Consider the following 19,648-nt stretch of genomic DNA (forward strand, 5'->3'; position numbering starts at 1 on the left):
CATAGGAGTTACATGGAATATTGGAATAAGCCATACCACCCTCTCGGGTCCTAGAGCCTGAGAAGGGAGATATGGAGAATTAAAAGAAGGAAGAAGTGGGAGTTTTGGTAATGTTGGTGGCGGCAATACACCTTTTTGGGTTGTAGTCCGCCATAAAACTCATAGAAGAAGAAGAAGAAGAAGAAATGATCTCAAGCGAAGATGGCTTTGCTGTGAGAGGGACTGTTTTCTCGCTTGTCCAACCAATTTTGGGGGTTAGGTTATTAACAGTCTAATATTGGCTATCAATGTAGCAAGAAACTAACTATAACTTGTTTTAGCTACAAAAGAAAATCTAACGGCACTCAAAATTAATGATGTATTATGCAAGGATCCCATTACAATATCAACATTGGTCAATTCCTTTTATGAAGGTTTTACAACTCACAATTTCAGGAAGATGCTTGTGAAAGCTACATTTGCCATATTCAGATTTATGTCCTTGAAATTGAGGATGATTTACACTCAGGTCGCAATTCACATGTGTCAATCGAAGAAACCCAAGAATATATTTAATAATTGGCTACAAAGGGATATTTCTATACTTGGGAGAGTGCTTCTGTCCAAGGCAGAGGGACTGTCTCACTTTGTATACCCCTCATGATCTTTATTTGTAAATAATCTGGAAAAATAAGTCTCAAACTAAAAAAGTCAGTCCTCTCAAATAAAAGATCTGAAGGAGGTCTGGAAGTGTTGGATTTTGTTCACATAAATAACACTTTCAAYWTCAATTGGTTGAAAATATGTTTGAATCAATTTGTTAGTTCATTCCAAACAATATTTAATAAATTGGGAGGTCTTCAATTTTTACTGAAAAGTAATTACATTCCTGAAAGATTACCCGCTAAATTGGCTAGGTTTCACCAACAAGCTTTAATGTCCTGGAAAATGTGTTTCCGGCATATTGACTTTGTTCTTGATGTTTTTCAACAACAGGGGTAATATTATTGCATATAAACAATTTATAACATTGAATGGGTTTCCAATACCTTTCAGAGAGTTTATTTCTGTGATCAAAGCCATTCCCAGTGGTCTAACTACACGAATGAAAACTCATCTTAGCTTTGGTGATGATCACAGAGCTTATCCAGAACTCAGTTTGGAAGGCGTGGGCGTACTTGAGAAATCTTGTAGCAAATACATAAGACACATTTTCCATTCACAGAATCAATTTACGCCMAGAGGAAAACATTTCTGGAACATGCTTATTCCTGACATTTTCTGGAAAAAAGCTTTCTTGATGCAACAAATTTAAGGAAGTGCACTTTAAGATTCTACATAAGATATAACCTTGTAATTCTTTTTCCAAATTTGTTGATATTGATGATATCTGCGTTTTCTGTGAAAATCTGACTCACGTGTTCTATGAATGTAAATCTGTGATAGATTTTTGGAAAAACCTTGCAGAATACTTATTTACCTTTCTGAACACTACCCATGTTTTTTATTGTTGTTGCCAAATACTTTATACATAAACAATGATTCCAGAATTCTATACCAAATATTTTTTATTGAATTTAACAATTTTGTAAAGACTTACCCAGAGTGAATAACAAAAATAATAACATATTCCTGAATAATTATAATGAGATTTTTTCTGAGTGAATACAATTGCACTGGAATTATCATATTTAAAAAATGTAATATATATTTATATATATGTATGTATTTAGTATATTGTTTGATGCAGGGATGTAAATTGTTGATAATTTTGTATAATGAATAAAAAATAATCTGTGGTCCAAACCAGACAGGAGCTTCTGATGGAGCAAACCAACCTTGAGTCTGTAAGAGCAAGAAAAACAATCCACAAATAGTGGTAGAAGGATGGAAGTTACAGATAAAATACTGTTAGTGTCACACCCTGATCTGTTTCACCTGTCCTTGTGATTGTCTCCATTCCCTCCAGGTGTCCCCTTGTTTTCCCTGTGTTTCCTGTCTCTCTGTGCCAGTTCGTCTTGTATGTCTACCAGCGTGGTTTTCCTGTGCGCCTGGCTTTTCTATTCTATTTTTGCTAGTCCTCCCAGTTTTGACCCTTTCCTGTTTCTGGACTGAAAGGTGAAAGGTGAATTCATCTCCCAGTGTCTGATGGAAAGCAGACTGAATCAAGTTTTCCTCTAGTGTTCTACCTGTGCTTAGCTCTATTCCGTTACTTTTTTATCCTTAAACTCCCTTAGTCCTTAACGATTACAAGCATACTCATAACATGATGCAGCCACCACTATGCTTGAAAATATGGAGATATGTTTGTGGCAAATCCAATAAAACATAACACTTTGTATTCAGGACAAAAAATGAATTGCTTTGCCAAGTCTTTTGTAATATTACTTTAGTGCCTTGTTGCAAACACTATGCATGTTTTGGAATATTTGTAGTCTGTACAAGCTTCCTTATTTTCACTCTATCAATTAGGTTAGTATTATAGAGTAATTACAATGTTGTTGATTTACCCTCCGTTTTCTCCTATCACAGCCATTAAACTCTAACTGTTTTAACATCACCATTGGCCTCATGGTATAATCACTGAGCGGTTTCCTTCCTCCGGCAACCCTCCCCTAACCCGGACGATGCTGGGCCAATGTGCGCCGCCCTATGGGACTCCTGATCACGGCCGGTTGTGACACAGCCTGGGAATCAACCAGTGTCTGTAGTGACGCCTCTAGCACTGGCAATGCAGTGCCTTAAACCGCTGCGCCACTCGGGAGGCCAGGATTTCTGTATCTTTGTAGTGACTGACTCTATTGATACACCATCAAAAGTGTCATTAAAAACGTCACTATGCTCAAAGGGTTATTCGATGTCTGCTTTTATTTTTTTTATCCATCTACCAATAGTTGCATTTCTTTGTGAGGCATTGGAAAACCTCCTTGGTCTTTGTGGTTGAACCTGTGTTTGAAATTCACTGCTCGACTAAGGGACCTTACAGATAATTGTATGTGTGAGGTACAGAGATGAGGTAGTCATCTCATGCTTTTACTCCTGAACTTATTTAGGCTTTCCATAATAAAGTTGTTAAATACTTATTGACTCAAGACATTCCAGATTTTCATTTTTAATTAATTTGTAAAAAAATAAAAAAAACTATTCCACTTTGACATTGTGGGGTATTGTGTGTGTGGGCCGGTGACCAACAAATCTCAATTGAATCCATTTTAAATTCAGGCTGTAACGCAACAAAATGTGGAGAAAGTCAAGGGTTGTGAATACTTTCTGAAGGCACTGTATAGCCATGTTATTTTTACTTGTTATTTTTATTTGCTATTCACTTTGTATTTATTCCTATATGTATCTTTAACTCTGCATTGTTGGAAAAGGACACCTAAGTAAACATTTCACTGTTAGTCTACACCTGTTGTCTACAAAGCATGTGACAATAAAAAAAATGTTTTTGATTTATTCCACGTTGTTTCAACATTGAATCAACAAGTGTATGCCCAGTGGGGAATTTTGCTGTTTTAGAGCAAATTTCTTGTAATTTTACCAATATTACCATGGGGCAATCTTATCTTATTTTTTGGTTTGGGTGATCGAACCTATCATGTTCCCCATTGGCCTTGGCTTTGTCCCAATAGCTTTTTATTTTCCATACTGTTGTGTGACTAAAAGTGATACACCTGAGCAGGGGTATTCCAATCTTACCCTATGATCGAGGTGGGGACTACTGCTGGTTCTGTTCTACCTGATAATGAATTGCACCTTCCTGGTGTCCCAGGTCTAAATCAGACCTTGATTAGAGGGAAGGAATACGAATAATAAAAGAAGCAGTGAAACCGCTTCGAGGTCTAGATTATAATTTGAGGGACCTAGAGTAACTACTAATCATTTTGAGAAACCTTTTCTATTTGTTTCCAGAGTTTTCTGAACACTGTATTGGACTACCATGCCAATTGCTCTATTCATGTTGATACCAGTTCAACAAGGACTGGTCATGTTGAAGTGGACAGTTTAAAGAATAATAATAATGACAAACAGGGAATATAAAACAAGAAGACTGGAATATATGTTGAAGTAAGGAGTTTTATTAGAAGGCAGACTTCAAAGTATTGCATTTGAAAGAAATCAATTTACTCGTGAACTACACAATGTCAACCTCAACTAAAACTGGCGGTGGAAGGAAAAAACATATTTGGAATGGAGATTTGTTTATTCTTTATGCAACATCAAAAGTAGCATCTTGTGTTTCTCTTGTATATATTATTGATGCTTGAGTCAGAAGGCGCATATACATTTTAATCATTATCTTTTCAAATATAAAGCTGTCACAGAGTTCCACCCCCATTAAAACCACTCCCATTCTCCTGTCCCATTTTGACAGGTTCCAGCTTAATGGAACTCAATCTCTCAGACATCGACAAATGTCAAAAGTCACTTCCCACTGGGGACAAGCATCAATTTAATGTCTATTCCACAATGGTTCAACCTAATTTCATTGAAATGATGTGGAAACAACGTTGATTCAAGCAGTGTATGCCCTGTGGGTTGTCATAAAGGCCTAGATTTGTCAAGTAAGCGAAGTTACCCCAAAGTGCTGCTCTAGGATAAACTTAAACCATCCTCTTTCTGACCATGACATTTAGGAGTAAAAAACACAGCAGGTCCTGGATCAATCAGGTTCTCAGTCAAATCTACAGTAGCTGAGAGAGGTGCACCGAGAACATGCAGTTGCCTAGGCAACCCTGAGGGCCAGAGTTGCCACAGGTCTCTGTTCTGGAGTAGGTAGCTCACATGGACCAATAGCAAAGCTGGAAGCAACAAGGCAGGAATTAGCAGGAGCCCAGCTATTGATGACACATCTCCCATAGTGCAGGTGGGTCTTCCCTGTTCTGATTGTCAGCGCTCTAAGAACATGGCTTTAAAGGTTGCTCCCAGAGACTTAAGACTGTCCTCCAACCTTCACTCTTACATTTTGAAAGATCTTTTTATTTTATTATTTCTAAAGTGCTGGCATTATGTTCAAAGACAAACAAACAAACTTAGTGCAGTTATTTTCCGAGTCTGTCTATAGGTTCACATGCACATCCATTACAGTAGTCAGTCTTACGATACCTCAAGCCTTACTGTAGTTATTACAATTTCTGTAAGCTGGGTGGGTTTATGCAAATGGTCAATAGGGGGTTTTGTATCGGTAGACAAAATGCACTCAAATATGGTCTTCTTCTTTGTCCTAGGCTCAGAGCTGACCATAGCAAAGAGCCTGATATACCTTTGAAATGAATTGCATGGTGTGTCTGGATCATAGACTTCAGTTACGTAGCACTAATTTAATGGGCGTCTCAATGTTTCAGCATGCATTATATTACAGTCATTGAACAAAGACCTGTTGTTATTTCGTCACTGATCCTAAGAAGAAACACACAGGGATTTCCTGATGGATTTCGTCATATCGGCAATCCATACGAAAGGACCTGTAGTTAGTGTAGAACCTCTCCTTCCATGACCACCACACTAGAGGAATGAGCACTGTATAAGTGGGTTCTGTAGGAATTGGGTAACCAAATGGCACACAAAGCAGTTGGTACGGGGAACACTTAACAGCTCAGTGTAGGCTATTGTGTGCAGACCTTCCACAGCGCGTTGTCAAATTGGTGGACCTCAGCACCCACTCGCTACAATCCCACAATCGTTCCTGCTCATTGTGTTCATACAGTTTTGTTGGACAAGTTGGACTAAAATGCAGTTTCAGATTAGGCCTCTATTTGAAGAAATAGCAAAGTGCTACACTAAGTAAACATTGTAAACTAGAACATTATATTATGCTACATACATATGGGACAGCATTCTTTTCAGCCACCACAAACAGAGCTCACTCTCTAGGTTAGCCACAACATTCTCTGAGTTTCACTCAGTTTTCTAGCGCAGCATCATTTCATTTCTAACTTCGACACCACAAAAAGTGGGGTTAAGTTGTTTTTTTGTTGTGTGGCTTGGAAAGATTTAGGTACAACAGATGCAGTAAGGCAGGCAGGAAGTGAATCAGATATAAACAGGTTGAAGCATTAAACAAAGACAATGTATAAAAACAAGGGTTCCTATGGGTAAAGTTTGTACTACTGTAGCCTACTCCATGGCTCATTTGAAGCCTTTCCAGTCTGGTCATTCATGGTGATAACTGTTGAGTGTGTGATATATATTTCAGATTGATCAAGTCTACATGTTATTCAGGTGGTTTTGAAATAACAAAGTGACACCAATAACTAAATATTCTGCTACTCAGGCAGTATAAATCACTACTGACAAGAAGTGGAGTAAACTTAGTCGTTATTTGATCAAGTAGCATGAAACTAACAAAGGTTTCGAATCTACTGTGTATGTGATAATATGCCACTATTCTAGCCTGTCAGAATCGCTAGACCTATAGAAGCATGCCAATGCAAAACGTCACAGTATAGTGTTTCTCGTGTTAACACATATTGTGCTGCAATTCAAGAAGGCAAATGGATTGGAGCTAAAGTCCAGAATATGGAGCGATTTCAGTGTCAACAGAAATTTTGTGTGAATTCCATACTTTTGTATTTGTATTAGGATATTTACATTTAATATTTTTGAATTTGTAATGCACAAATTGAATCATTGAATTCATAAATTGAACTTGTATTTCAAGATTTGAAACTGAATTGAATGAATATTGCGTTCCGTTTTAAATTCTATTTCAATTGAATTGAATATTAAAATTCAATATTTATACATTCAGTTTCAATATGGTAGATATTGCATTAATTGTATGTGAATCAATTTGACAAAGTAGCATTTCAAGTTTCATACATTCAAATGAGCCGGTTCCTGAAAGCTAAGACAGTCTGGAACATGGACGTGCCTTCTGTTCACCTCTATAATGATCACAGGCTGCGCAGGACACGTAAGAAGGGAGTGTCACAAAAAAACACAATTTGGCCCCCATAAGAATATAGTAGAATAGCCCCGGTCATAGCCCTTCTAAGGATAGCCTTCCACTCTCTATTTAATATTGCTCTTGTGAGTGAAAGGGTTCGAACCAGATCTCCTGCATGTCACAAGACTGAGTTAGCCCATTTAACTAAAGCCTAGAAATTTGAATACATTTTGATTTGATTATAGGTATAAATTCAAGAAGTTCATGTAAAGGATGACTCGCTGCTTGCTTAAAGGAAAACTCCACCCAAAATATTTCGTTTATTTTTTTTGTCCACTGTTGATACAATCCCAAAATGTTTTGCATGTCAGCAGTCAGGTTTACAAGATATAGGATTTTCAAAAAGCAAAGTGTCACTTGCCATATGTCTTTTGCGTCATATGATGCATTTTGCGTCATATGATGCATTTTGCATCATCATGATGATGTGGCAAGTGACACTTTACTTCTTGAAAGTCCAATATCTTGAAAACTTAACAGCTGACATGCAAAACAATTTGGGACTGTATTAATGAAAAAAAATACAAAAATAACGTTCTTAGGTGGATTTTTCCTTTAACGTTACTGCTTCCCAATGATTCAGCACATACTGAGACTCGAACTCAGGTTACTCATGAAATGAGCCTGTTTGGTGGTTCATGCTCATTTGATGAGCCACCTTGCCTGAGACCTAAAGATGTGTTAGTTTGACATGTCTGAGTTTGTGTTAGACGTGTGAGTTTCAAGTCTCTGGCAAGGATAGTCATTACAAGAGTAACATGTGATTTACTGGGTTGACTGTGTTAGCCTGCTGAGCTAAAGCCTAGACATTGGTTCTGTGACTTGGAAGGGTCTCTTCAAGGAGGAGGTCAAAGGGGGGTGAAGTGTAAGACAGGTGGTTCGATGACCACGCTCGCATGATGAGTAACTTGTCTGAGACCTGAAAAGTTGCATTGTCTGGCGCATAGGAGCCCTGGGTTACAACCCCATCAGTCAAACTAACACGTCTTCAGGTCTCAGGCAAGGTTGCTCATCACATGCATGGATCACCAAACCAACTCTGCTACACTCTCATTAAATGGGGTGGACAGATCCTTCTGCTTCTGTTTGCCACAGAATGTGTTGTGCAGTAGGCCTGATTTCGAACCCAGTTAGCTATATTGGTGCCGTGATCTCTGAGTATGAGGTCAAAGGGGGGTGAAATGTAACTGAGGTGGTTCGATGAACCACGCTCTTTTGATGAGTAACCTTGCTGAACACATTAAGACTTGTGTTAGCTTCCTGAACTCATCCCTTTGAGCTTTAGCTTAGAGTGCTAACACAGTCTTGTGACATGCACGAGAGCTGGTTCTAACCCAGTCAGTCACAAGAACAATAATAAATAGGGAGTGGAAAGGCTATCCTTAGAAGGGCTATGACAGGGCTATTCTACTATATTCTTATGGGGACCAAATAGCATTTTTTTGTGACACTCCCTTCTAATGTGTCCTGTGCACCTGTGATCATCATAGACGGGAACAGAAGACATGTCCATGTTCCAGAGGGTCTTAGCTTCCTGGAATGAGGTTATAATAGCTTATAGCCAAAACGGCTGAGACAAATTCATAGGAAGAAAATTGGCTTTAGAAACCGCCAGAAGCTTTGGTTTACCACAGAGAGCATCTGTTCTCCTATACCTCTCCTGGTATAGTACAAGGATGTTGTCTGTAGTTTTGAATCTACATTTAGAGAACTTAATTTGAAAACTAAATCGGAATTCATCTGAGAAATTGAATATTTGAAACTTTGATGAACTTGAAATTATAGTTTGTAAACTTTATAAACAGACAATAAATGCAATATCTACCATATTGAAACTGAATGAATTTAAAAACATTTTTTAAACTGAATGCAATATTCATTCAATTCAGTTTCAAATCATGAAATACAAGTTCAATTTATGCATTTGTGCATTACAAATTCAAAAATATTAAATTCAAATGTAATATCCTAATACGGATAAAAAATGCTGGAATTCAAATACAATTTCTGTTGACACTGAAATCGCTCCATACCAGAGTCTTAATATTTGTATTATTTGCTTACAGGAGCACACAGTAAAGGGGTAATTTTCTAAGAAAAAGCAAGTCCCCTCCCACATTCTAACCTCGCCTGCCAATGTATTCTGTGAAAACAAAGCCTATTTATCGTCAGCACTTATTTTACCTTAGCATTCAGAACTGTACATAAAAAACAATACCTGGCTCTCCATTCTGTCATCATGACTCTAATAAAGCTAGTTTAATTATTTGTCGAAGTCCCAAAACAAACAGATGATTAAGCACAATACACTCTTCCCTGCAGTCTCGATTAAGGCACTGATCCCCGCCCCTTCTTCAGAACAGGACACGTATCAACACTTCCCATCACAGGGAAACCCCCTACCTGATGACAGTATTGCACTGGAACGCCAATTCACTTCCCCTTAGAGCCAGTAGTGGTTGCACATGCAAATCGACCAAAGGAGAAAGCAGTTATTACCTATATTACAGGCTTGGTATTCAGACCGTCTATCTGTTCTATCTTATTAATGAGTTGCAACAAGCAGGTTTAATTATAGATGAGATAAAGAACAAGGAACATAATTGGTTTCTTGTTGGGGATGTAGATAGAATAAGTGAATAACCTATCAATAGGCCAACAAACATGGCAAGTTTGACTGTATATTTGGGTATTCACCGACATCGGCAGACATCTTCACAATCCTTCTTTATTGAAATCACACAGCAGCTCCAGTGCACTTAAGACGGAAAGTCAGTCACCCTTTCTTTCAAATAACTTCATGTTATTCCATTCTCCGGCCCACTTTATATGAGCAGATACAACACTGTACAAGCTGCTAGAAAATAATTGTATCTTGTGGCATCAAGATCCTGTACTTTAATGTACAGTACTGTTCCTATGCTCTACCAAGGCTAGAAACCAGCTGAAGCAGTGCTACAGTTTACATTCACCCACAGTCTCAAACAACCATTCACTCATCCCCCTTCCTTGCAGGTCACATTTCTCCAACAATACTCTTGTAAACGTATTTTTTCTCATTTCCTAGCTAGTGCAATTATACATCTGGGCTCCTTATTACAGAAACAGCACCACACTAAAGCTTACCCAAAATAACCATATGACAGGATCATATATATATATTAAACACAACACAACTGGCCCAATCTTGAAAATGGCACATATAGTAAAGCATTGGAAAGAGGAAATGTGATCTTGTTTGTTCTCTCTTGTTTCATTGTTATGTTATCCAAAGCATGCCAYCGTTTTGAAAGTTGGCCCAGTGTAAGCTGAAGTCGAATGACATTGGGGACAAAAATAGATTTGTTTCTGAAACCAGATCAATCTTGTTTTTTAGTAAATATAGATGTTTCCAGAACAATAATATCTAACAAACATGATGTGCTTTCCCATCATGCAATTATAAAACAACAAAAAAAGGCTGTTCATTCAAATTACTGTTTTGGGAGTTGTTGAAACCTCATGTTTTTAACCAGGTTTTAGATTAAGTACACATTCATAAACTATAACATACATACAGTGTGGGTGTCTGATAGGCCTATCAATATGTTACCCCAAGCAACCCTTCCATTTAGAATCCCTACTTGTGGCAAAAATGAACAGCTAGAACAGACTAAATATATAAAAATAAAAAGTGCGACAAAACAAGTAAATGCCGCTGTGCAACATTTTGTCTCTCATCTCCCTAACTGTCGTCGTCAGCATGACCGGCCGTCCAAGTCCACTAACCTCAAACCTTCCAAGATAAGGGGGCAAATGTCAGTTACTTCTTTAGAACAGTCATATCTCAGCAGCTCCATAAGTTTACCATCAATCCCTCCCTATAACCTCTTCAAATAAGCCAGCAGAAATGCCTCATATTAGTTTCATTCAATAATTTACAACAACAAAAATTGTCGGAGGATGAAAGGAAGCTGTAGGCTGGGTGCTGTAGTCTTAGTGCTAATCCTTTCTTTCCAGCATGTCTCTAGCATGCCTCCACCCCAGGCCAAGGCCAAACCCAGGTTACACTAATCTGAGTCAAACGTAGGCCAAATGTAGGCCAAACGCATGACTCCGAAGAGAAACACGTATACTAGTCTCTCCTATTAATGATCTATCTTCAGGCAACTGCTGATTGTTTTCTGTATGCAGATTCATAAATGGCTCTGTTTTTGTTGTTGTTGTTGAGTCTCTGTATTCATTTTGCATGCAAGCTTTGTGTTAGTGCATGTTTGTGTCTCTGGCATTGTGATATTGTGTGTTTCTTTGTAAAGGTATGCTAAATGATGCAAACACTGTTAAGCTGGTTGGTCAGTGTCTCAGATGCATCTGTACTGTATCAGATGTTAAAATCACAAGGTGTGTGGGAACAGTGTGTGTATATACGTGAGTTTATCCGCCAAAAGTCACAGGCATTGCATTGACTGGCTAATAGAAGAAATCATCTTGTATAAGGATGATCCATAGACAAAAAAAGCCCTTCATATTTCCAGATCACTTGTTCAATCAGTTGGAAAACCACAACCCTTAAGCAACAGGATGAGAGGTTAAAAGTTTCTCTTCTCTGCCACAAAATCACATGCTTGGTTTTACCCCACATGCAATTGTTCAACTGATTTGTTGCTCTGTATGTTGAGATGAGATGATATGATTTCTTCCAAGAATTTGTGTGGCACTTAAAGAAGGAATATGGTCATTTGTATTAAATACACTGATCCATGTTGTTCCTGTAGAGAACTGTATGTTCAGTCTCTCACACAGCCAGTGCAGTGTAAGCTGCTTCAGCGTTACTGAGGTTATTTTCAGAACCCATTCTGCTTTCCTTTGAAAAACGGAATACAGGTTAAATAATAATGTATTAATTATTATTATATCTGTAACCCAAGTATGCCTAGTAGTTTAGGTCTACTGTTTACCCTAGGATTACTATGTTTATGTTTTAACCATTTATTTAAGATAATCACAATGGAGATATGTTTTCAAACTTTTTTGTGTCAAACTTGATGATTTTAAATGCATTATCCACATGTGTGGTTGTATTGTGTTTTAAATGATCAAATACATCTATCTATCTATTCCAAGAAAGAGGGCTATAATTTTACAGTCTTATCTGATCCATTCCATAGATGTACAGTAAACTGTTACGTAGCAAGTTCTACTACTATGCAGGAATGATAACACAACAGCGTTACTTTGTTGAGTTTTCTACAATGGGGTCTTGAAGATGAACCAGAACACAAAAAATAATCTGGAGAAATAGTAGTAATGTTTTTCCATGTTTAAATGAGAGATTTCTTATATTCGCTAAGTCATTCTGCTTGTTCCCCAGCAATGCCTGTGTCTGTTCAGCATAAAAAATCTTGTACTTCTTGTACTCCCTGCCCTGCTAAAGAATACACTGCAGTGTGTGTGTTTGTTCATTGCACAGTACTGTAAGTTCTGCAAGCGTGGCTTCTCGTGCTGAGAGGTTCCCTTTGGAGAGCGTGGAGGAGGACAAGAGATGGAGGAGAAAAGAAATAGCAAGCGATAGACAAAGTGTGGCGGATCGGAGACAGTAGTCAGGGGATGTTCACTGCCCGTTCACTATCAGGCCCTCTCAAAACTCCTCCCCTTCCTGTCCCGGGGCCATGTCACCCCGCTCTCCGGCTTCGCCTCCCGGCATCATCGTTCCCTCCACACCATCCAACCCCATCTCCTCCTCCTCCTCCTGCTGCTCATCCCCCCCTGCCTGGGAACCAACGATCTCCGCGTCCACGTCCTCCCCTATAGCCACCCCCGATCCCGGGCTGCCCATGTCCAACAGGGCGTGAGTCCTGAGCGGGTCCTTGAGTTCCGGGTACAGCCTCTGGTCCAGGGAAAGGCTAGAGGGGGTCAGGGATTTGAAGTCGGTTTCGAAGGGGAGCACCACCCCGGGTCCGGCGGCTCCCAGGGCCAGGCCCAGACCAACGCCAGCGGCCACCCCCACACCGGCCCGGTAGACCTCCATGCCGTCGGGTAGCATGGACTTGATCTTGGGCAGCCAGCGTTTGCGGACGCGCCGCGCATTGGTGCACATGTCGGCGGCAATCACGTTCATCTCACTCTCCTTGAAGTTGGGCGCAAAGTTCTGACAGTAGACTAGAGAGAGAGGGGGGGGGGGGGGGGGGGTTGGAAGACATTCAGCTTTGAAAATCAGTAGCCGTTTTGCCTTCAATTAGAAAATATATTTTTTTTTAAACCTTCAATGAGCAGTTGTGCTTAAACTTTTGACTGGAACTGTATATGCATATATGCATGTATATGATTGTTGTTTTATTATAATAAAACAAATATTACACTTAAACAAGTGATGTTAAAATGTACTTGAACTTCCATGAATTCACGCCTCTTCAGTCATAATCTCATAAACCATCTACAATAGTTTGACTCTTAAACAATAATCATTTAACAGAGGCTGCCATCCCCATGAACCATTATCCTCCTTTCTAAACAAACAGATATTTCACAATGTAAGATCAACATTTGACCAGCGCCAGACTCACGTTTGACAGCATTTAGCACACGGCTGTCCAGAGGTTTCCTACTGGGGTCACTGGTAGAGGAACGGATGCCAGTTCCACAGCTGTTAGCCAGGGTGTTCCTGCAGGCACACAGAGCCAACACCAGAGGGTAYCGGTAACACCAAACCCATAGGATTACATGTCTCAACACGACTGACTGTGCTGCACTCCAAACCATAGATTTATGCTGACTTGAGAATATACATTCATACATATATATTACACTTTGAAAGCAAGGAATGTAAATGTAAGTTGGATATGTGGATGGATTTTGAGTATGAATATGACCCCACATGAAACAGATCATTATAAATCTATACTGATAAGGTTAACATCTTCTGAATCTGAGTCACACCTAAAACATGTATATAATGTCATTATTAATCAATACCTTTAGACTAGCTTTGACTTACCTGTCGAAGAAGGTGGCGAGCAGGCGACGCAGTAGGACTTTGTGTTTGATGCCAGCACACAGGTGACAGTTCATCAGCTGGCCCCGTGTCATGAACACAGATGTACCTTGGGTGGTATGATAGAGAGCTCCCTGAGTGAAATAGGTTTCCCTATCACTACTCCATTACCCTGTGTTTCTATCACTACTCCATTACCCTGTGTTTCTATCACTACTTCATTACCCTGTGTTTCTGTCACTACTCCATTACCCTGTGTTTCTATCACTAATCCATTACCCTGTTTCTATCACTACTCCATTACCCTGTTTCTATCACTACTCCATTACCCTGTGTTTCTATCGCTACTTTACAACCCAACTCTGCCAGCCTCTCATTTCTTTCATGAAACATTTATGCTGTAAAAGTACTCTATCACCCTGACAGTGCTATTTCACTCCATCACTTATTTTGTATCCCTTTATTCCCATCACTTATGTGACAACTCTTATGAATACGATTTCCAAAGTATTTATAGCAAATGGAAAATCAACTTGAACTTGAACATTTCATACAGCATTTGATCTAATCTCTACCTGACTAGGTATCCTCCTTTCCATTCCTTTTACCTCAACCCTTTATCCAAAGACCAACAGGGACCTTGCACATTTAACCACTATTCATCAATCTCCCTCTACTCTCCTGCAGCATACCTCCCACCAGCTCCAGTTTCTCCCCCGGGTCTCCTTCAGTGTAGAGCTTGGGGTGGCAGCGGTATCCGATCTGGCTGATGAGGCTGGCGGGCAGGGCCACCAGGTCCCTACGGACCAGCACACAGGAGCGGTTCTCCAGGGACAGGGGCATGGCTGCCATCTCTGGCTTGTCCTGGACTGGAGAGGGACAGGTGAGGAGAGGGTTAAATCTGTAGTGTAGGAATTCATAGGGAAGAGTTATGGATAGAACTATAAACCCTTTCTATAGAGAGGGAGGCGTTCACCCTACGTGAAATACAGAGAGACAGAATGACAAAGAGAATGAGAGTCACACACATACACACACTACTATCTAGTCGTGAGGGTGTTWAATAAATTCTAAGTTCCAGATAAGCAATGTGCTGTATCATCATCTTGAGGGACACAGGAGAGAGAGTTACTGGTTTCAAACTTTGGATTCCCTCCCAAAAACTTCCCATTAACCTCAAGATACTGTACATACAAACACTTACACCAGACACGTCCACACACACCAGATGTGCTCTCACACACACACACGTTTCTTCTTCTATCCTTGTGGGGACCAAACAATTGATTCCAGTTCAAAATCATATTTTCCCCAACCCCTAACCCCAACCCTAGTTCTAACCCTAACCCTAACATTAACCTTAACCCCTAACCCTAACCTTAACCCCAACCCTAGTTCTAACCCTAACCTTACCTAACCCCTAACCTTAACCCAACCTTAACCCCAAACCTAACCCTAACCCCTAACCCTAACCTTAACCCCAACCCTAATTCTAACCCTAATTGTAACTCGAACCCTAAACCTAAGCCTAAAATAGCAATTTTCCTTATGGGGCCAGCAAATGTCCCACTTGTCTGAGTTGTACTTCTGGTCCCCACAAGGATAGTAAAAACACACACGCTCATGCGCATGTGCACCCGCATGCACACGACACACACACACACACACACACACACACACACACACACACACACACACACACACACACACACACACACACACACACACACACACACACACACACACACACACACACACACACACACACACACACACACCACTCTCAAATATCCCACAATGTCACCTTGGGGTGCTCTGACTGATTGCAGATAGAATGCTGAAACTTTAGACTTTGACAAACCTGMCCAATAGCAATGCCTTGAGCAGCAACAAATATGAAGCACTGCAGTAGGGACAGTGAACTGTGTGTGTGCATTAGAGTTGTGATAAAGAAGCTGTTGTTGGTCACGATGTACAGTGAAATGTATAACTTCATACAGCGTTCCCAAATGCCTATATAAAGTCCCATAAGCAGTGGCAACCTGTCATTCAGTGCCTGTTTTGAGCCCCACATTTTTAGCAACACAATTTTTCCATTAATACGTGTCACATATCAGTTTGCAATCAATGTAAAAAAAAAAATCTAAATCATTTCATTGAGTTAATATACCCTCCATACAAACATGGTCTTTTTTATGCTTTCTTGAGTAAGGCAGCTCCAAAATGCAGGGGTTTCAGCCTAGCTCAGTGCTTTCTGTGGTGTTGAGGCAGCCAGCGGAAAATACGGAGCGTGGGGTTGGTAATGTTCTCTAGTTGCGCCGTGATTGGCTCAGTGTTCTGTCACTCATGATGACACTGCGTCACTGCCAAATCTAAGGGTAGAGCTCGAAYATTCAAGTCCCTTGGGTGCTGCCATAGAGTTACATTAGAAGTGCCCATCCAAGAAGGCTCAAGATCATTGGCCACAGATAAAATCAAGTTATATATACAGTAGCTTTGTTTGGACTGATCATGTCAACATCATACATTCAAATTCTTAGCTAGCAGTCATCATCATGAATCAAGTCAAATCTACTGGCAAATCCTTTTTTATCCTTGTCATATGAAGAGAAATAATGGAAAGAAATTCTAGATAAAACAATGCTCTTCGGCATTGGACATAAACATTACACAACCAGTTCTAAATCGCAAATTCAACTATGAAAGCAATCACTGGCCTGCAATTCAGTGGGGTGGGTGTATGGTCCCGATTCTGGGTTTAAGGGTCTCTTTTCCAAGCTTAAAATGATACACATTCAACATTAGCCATACTGTCAATCCAGCATGATTTCTGCCTCTCTCAAAACAACTGTTTACTCGGAACTGGGAAATCAGACTTAAGTGAGTTCAAGACAGCTGGGAACTCGGGAAAAAACGAGCTCCAACTGGGAAAATAAGTTTGGAACGGTCATCCAACTCGGAATTGTAAGTCGGGAACTCAGGCCTCTTTCTAGAGCTACGACCTGAAGATCACTGACATCATCATGATTCTTCCTTGTACCCCCCCCAGAGTTCCCAGTTGTCTTGAAAGCACCATAAATCCAGAGAATGCCAGACTTTGATGACAAAGTTTGATGACAAAATTAGTCCACGAAGGACTGTCGCGCCACCTTCCTGTTCCAAGTGAGCCCAGCACAACAAGGTAAGTCCAAAAATGTATTGTATGCTGCTGCATAAATTATGTAATATGCCAGGGAGATATGTATACTGTAGATAAGAAAGTAATACCAAGTGTATGTTGTGTAGTAAGCTGTCAGTAGCCCATGTGCCTCACCCTAATAATTTGGTCTATTTTCCCTTCTTAATTTTGCCTACTGTTCTGACTTGGTGGTGCACATGTAGCCTATAACCTGTTTTAGAGAAATGTTATCATTGAATATTGTAAGAGCTTTCATTGTCTGCTTATATGCRCCCTTTATTTATTCTACGGTTCTGACTTGGTGTAAAGGGAGAACACTGTAAGAACGGCCCATGTTCTGAATTCTGTAGCTGTACATTCAAAAGTGCTGAACAAATAGTTAAATATTGACTACGTTCGTCCTAACTCGCTCATTAATGTCTTAATCGAAATTACAGATTGCCTCTTATCTGCTTGTTGTCCCCTTATGCCATAGTTTGTACATCTCAATTGTCAGTAGAAACCACATTTGTTTAAGCAAGTCAGCCATATCAGCTATGTTTTTTTTTAAAGGCAGTAAATGTGGCTGAACTGTTTCGCTGCCAAACAAGGCTCAGCCGATAGCCAGGTGAAACAGTGGTAAGGTGTTGGGACTGCTGTTGGGACTCTGCTGTTGGGACAGCTTTATGTAGGCCCTAGCAGTTTGTGGGCACCGTTTGTCACCGTTATAGTGCAATTAATCTATTGTTTAGTGTTGTGTAGTGGCTTTGCTGGCATGCATCCCCCAACATTGTTTTTTGTTTTCCCCACCAAGATTTACATGCTAAAATCACCACTGACTATAAGCATGACATGATGCAATGCTAATGTTAAGCAGGCCTAAATTATGTATATCATTTATGACATGCTATGAGATGCATTATATGAAACCCATTTTATGAAGCCACATGTGACATTATTTATGACACATCCATTCATGATTTTGTAAGAACAATGTATAGGACAGCCTACAAAACTGGCACGCTTGGATATCAAATGTGTTACCTGATACAAGAGTACTAACCTGATCCATTCTCCAGCTCACATGCAACATTTAGTAATACGTTTCTTAAATATTGCCCCCAAAACCATTTTTCTACATGGCTGTTTTTTTCTGTATAATATGCAACATATTCTTTGATTCTTACATTTCAAAATGAAAGGAATATTGCTTCATTTGATTCATGAAGTGAGATATTGCAAGGGAACCTTCGCTTTGACATCAAAGGATATTCTCATGCTAAGAGGTTATCAGAGAATTGGGCAGCACTTTATGTGATGCAGTCCTGGAAAGTATTTTCTAGAAAACCACAATTTTTAGCATGTAGTTCTAAGGTAAATACCAGGTAAAAGATATACAGTAACAGACAACTGCATTATCAAGCAACAGTTGATACTTACTTCCGTATGGGTTAGCTGAGCGCCCATAGATCTGACTGTAGGCCTCTTCCGTGATCCCGTCGTACGGCTCTTCCTCAAACTCCTCATCCTCGTTCTGGTAGGAGGTGGGGCTGTCTGTGGTGGGCAGGCTGGAGGCCCCAGGACTGGACCTCTCTCCCCCGGCCACTGGGTAGGGCTGCATCCCCGGGAAGATGGTGGTCCCGACCGACCCTGTGTAAAACAATGAGCTCCCCCTGGAGAGCCGCCCCCCTAGCTCAGATGAAGAGGACCCTCTCTTATGATGACTCAGGCTGGGCAACCCCAGTGGGGTCGGATCGCATCCCTCCAGTTTGATCTTCCGTGTGGGCAGCACCAGGGAGGGGGACCAGCCCTGCGGCCCCAGGATGGAGGTCCCTGCCCCAGCCAGGGTGTTGTTGCTGGGACTCTGGGGCTCTGAGCCTGGTTGCTGCTCCTCCATAGCGGCCGTTTGGGAGTCGCAGTGGGGCGAGTTGGCCTTGAACATCAGGTCCATGCCCCGCTCCACAATATGCTGGATCTGAAGATACCCGGCGGTGTACATCACCACCAGCTGCTCGCTGGCTGCCATGGTCAGCTTGCCCGTGTAGCAGAAGGATAATATCAGCTGGAAGCAGGCGGGAGTCACCGATGAGGGCAGCTCGAACTGGCTCTTGGATGAGCCGCTGAACAAGTCTCGGAAGTAGAGGCTGCTGGCGGCTAGTACAGCCCGGTGGGCCTTAAAGGGCTGGCCTTTAACCAGGATGGAGACATCACAATACTGGCCCAGCAGGCGCTGCTCGTTGAGGGAGCCCAGCACGGTGCTGCCGAAGCTGGGGATCTCCACGTGGAGCATCTGGGACATGGTGGCGGAGGAAGAGGAGGAGGAAGAGAGGCTTTAAAGAGTCACCACAGACAAGATCAGTGAGAGGGACATCTGTAGAAGGAAAGGGATGGATTAGACAAATTGGAAAAGTTGAGAAGAAAGGAGGATACAGTTCAGTGTGTGAGAGACAGACAGCAAAAAGAGAGGTGAGACAGACAAGTGAAAGTGATGTGTGAAAGAGAGGCTAGAGTGGGGTGGGGTGAGAGAAAGAAAGAGTGAAGTGTGAGAGAGATCAGGAAAAGAAAGGTGAGAGAAGAGTGTGTGAACAAAGAG

The 19,648-nt window shown here is 40.8% G+C and overlaps 1 protein-coding gene across 1 annotated transcript; it reads right to left on the bottom strand.

The window, feature by feature from the left end:
• Positions 1–4,038: 4,038 nt before the first annotated feature.
• Positions 4,039–19,354, bottom strand: LOC111961586 (nucleus accumbens-associated protein 2). The gene is made up of 5 exons (XM_023983978.2): positions 18,496–19,354; positions 14,591–14,767; positions 13,902–14,007; positions 13,471–13,568; positions 4,039–13,066 (listed from the first exon to the last, which is right to left on the bottom strand). The coding sequence occupies exons 1-5, from the start codon at positions 19,352–19,354 to the stop codon at positions 12,546–12,548; spliced, it is 1,761 nt and encodes a 586-aa protein (XP_023839746.1). The 3' UTR covers positions 4,039–12,545.
• Between the last annotated feature and the right edge of the window lie 294 nt (positions 19,355–19,648).

This window comes from Salvelinus sp. IW2-2015, linkage group LG4q.1:29, assembly GCF_002910315.2.
Source record: "Salvelinus sp. IW2-2015 linkage group LG4q.1:29, ASM291031v2, whole genome shotgun sequence".
NCBI lineage: Eukaryota > Metazoa > Chordata > Actinopteri > Salmoniformes > Salmonidae > Salvelinus > Salvelinus sp. IW2-2015.

Bases quoted from the DNA above. Each gene is read 5' to 3' on its own strand.
- LOC111961586 (XM_023983978.2), bottom strand. From the start codon at position 19,354: ATGTCCCAGATGCTCCACGTGGAGATCCCCAGCTTCGGCAGCACCGTG. The intron at 13,569-13,901 runs GTAAGTCAAAGC...GTGTGCCTGCAG, and splicing joins CTCGCCACCTTCTTCGACAG to GAACACCCTGGCTAACAGCT. The intron at 13,067-13,470 runs GTGAGTCTGGCG...CTCTCTCTCTAG, and splicing joins TGTGCTAAATGCTGTCAAAC to TCTACTGTCAGAACTTTGCG.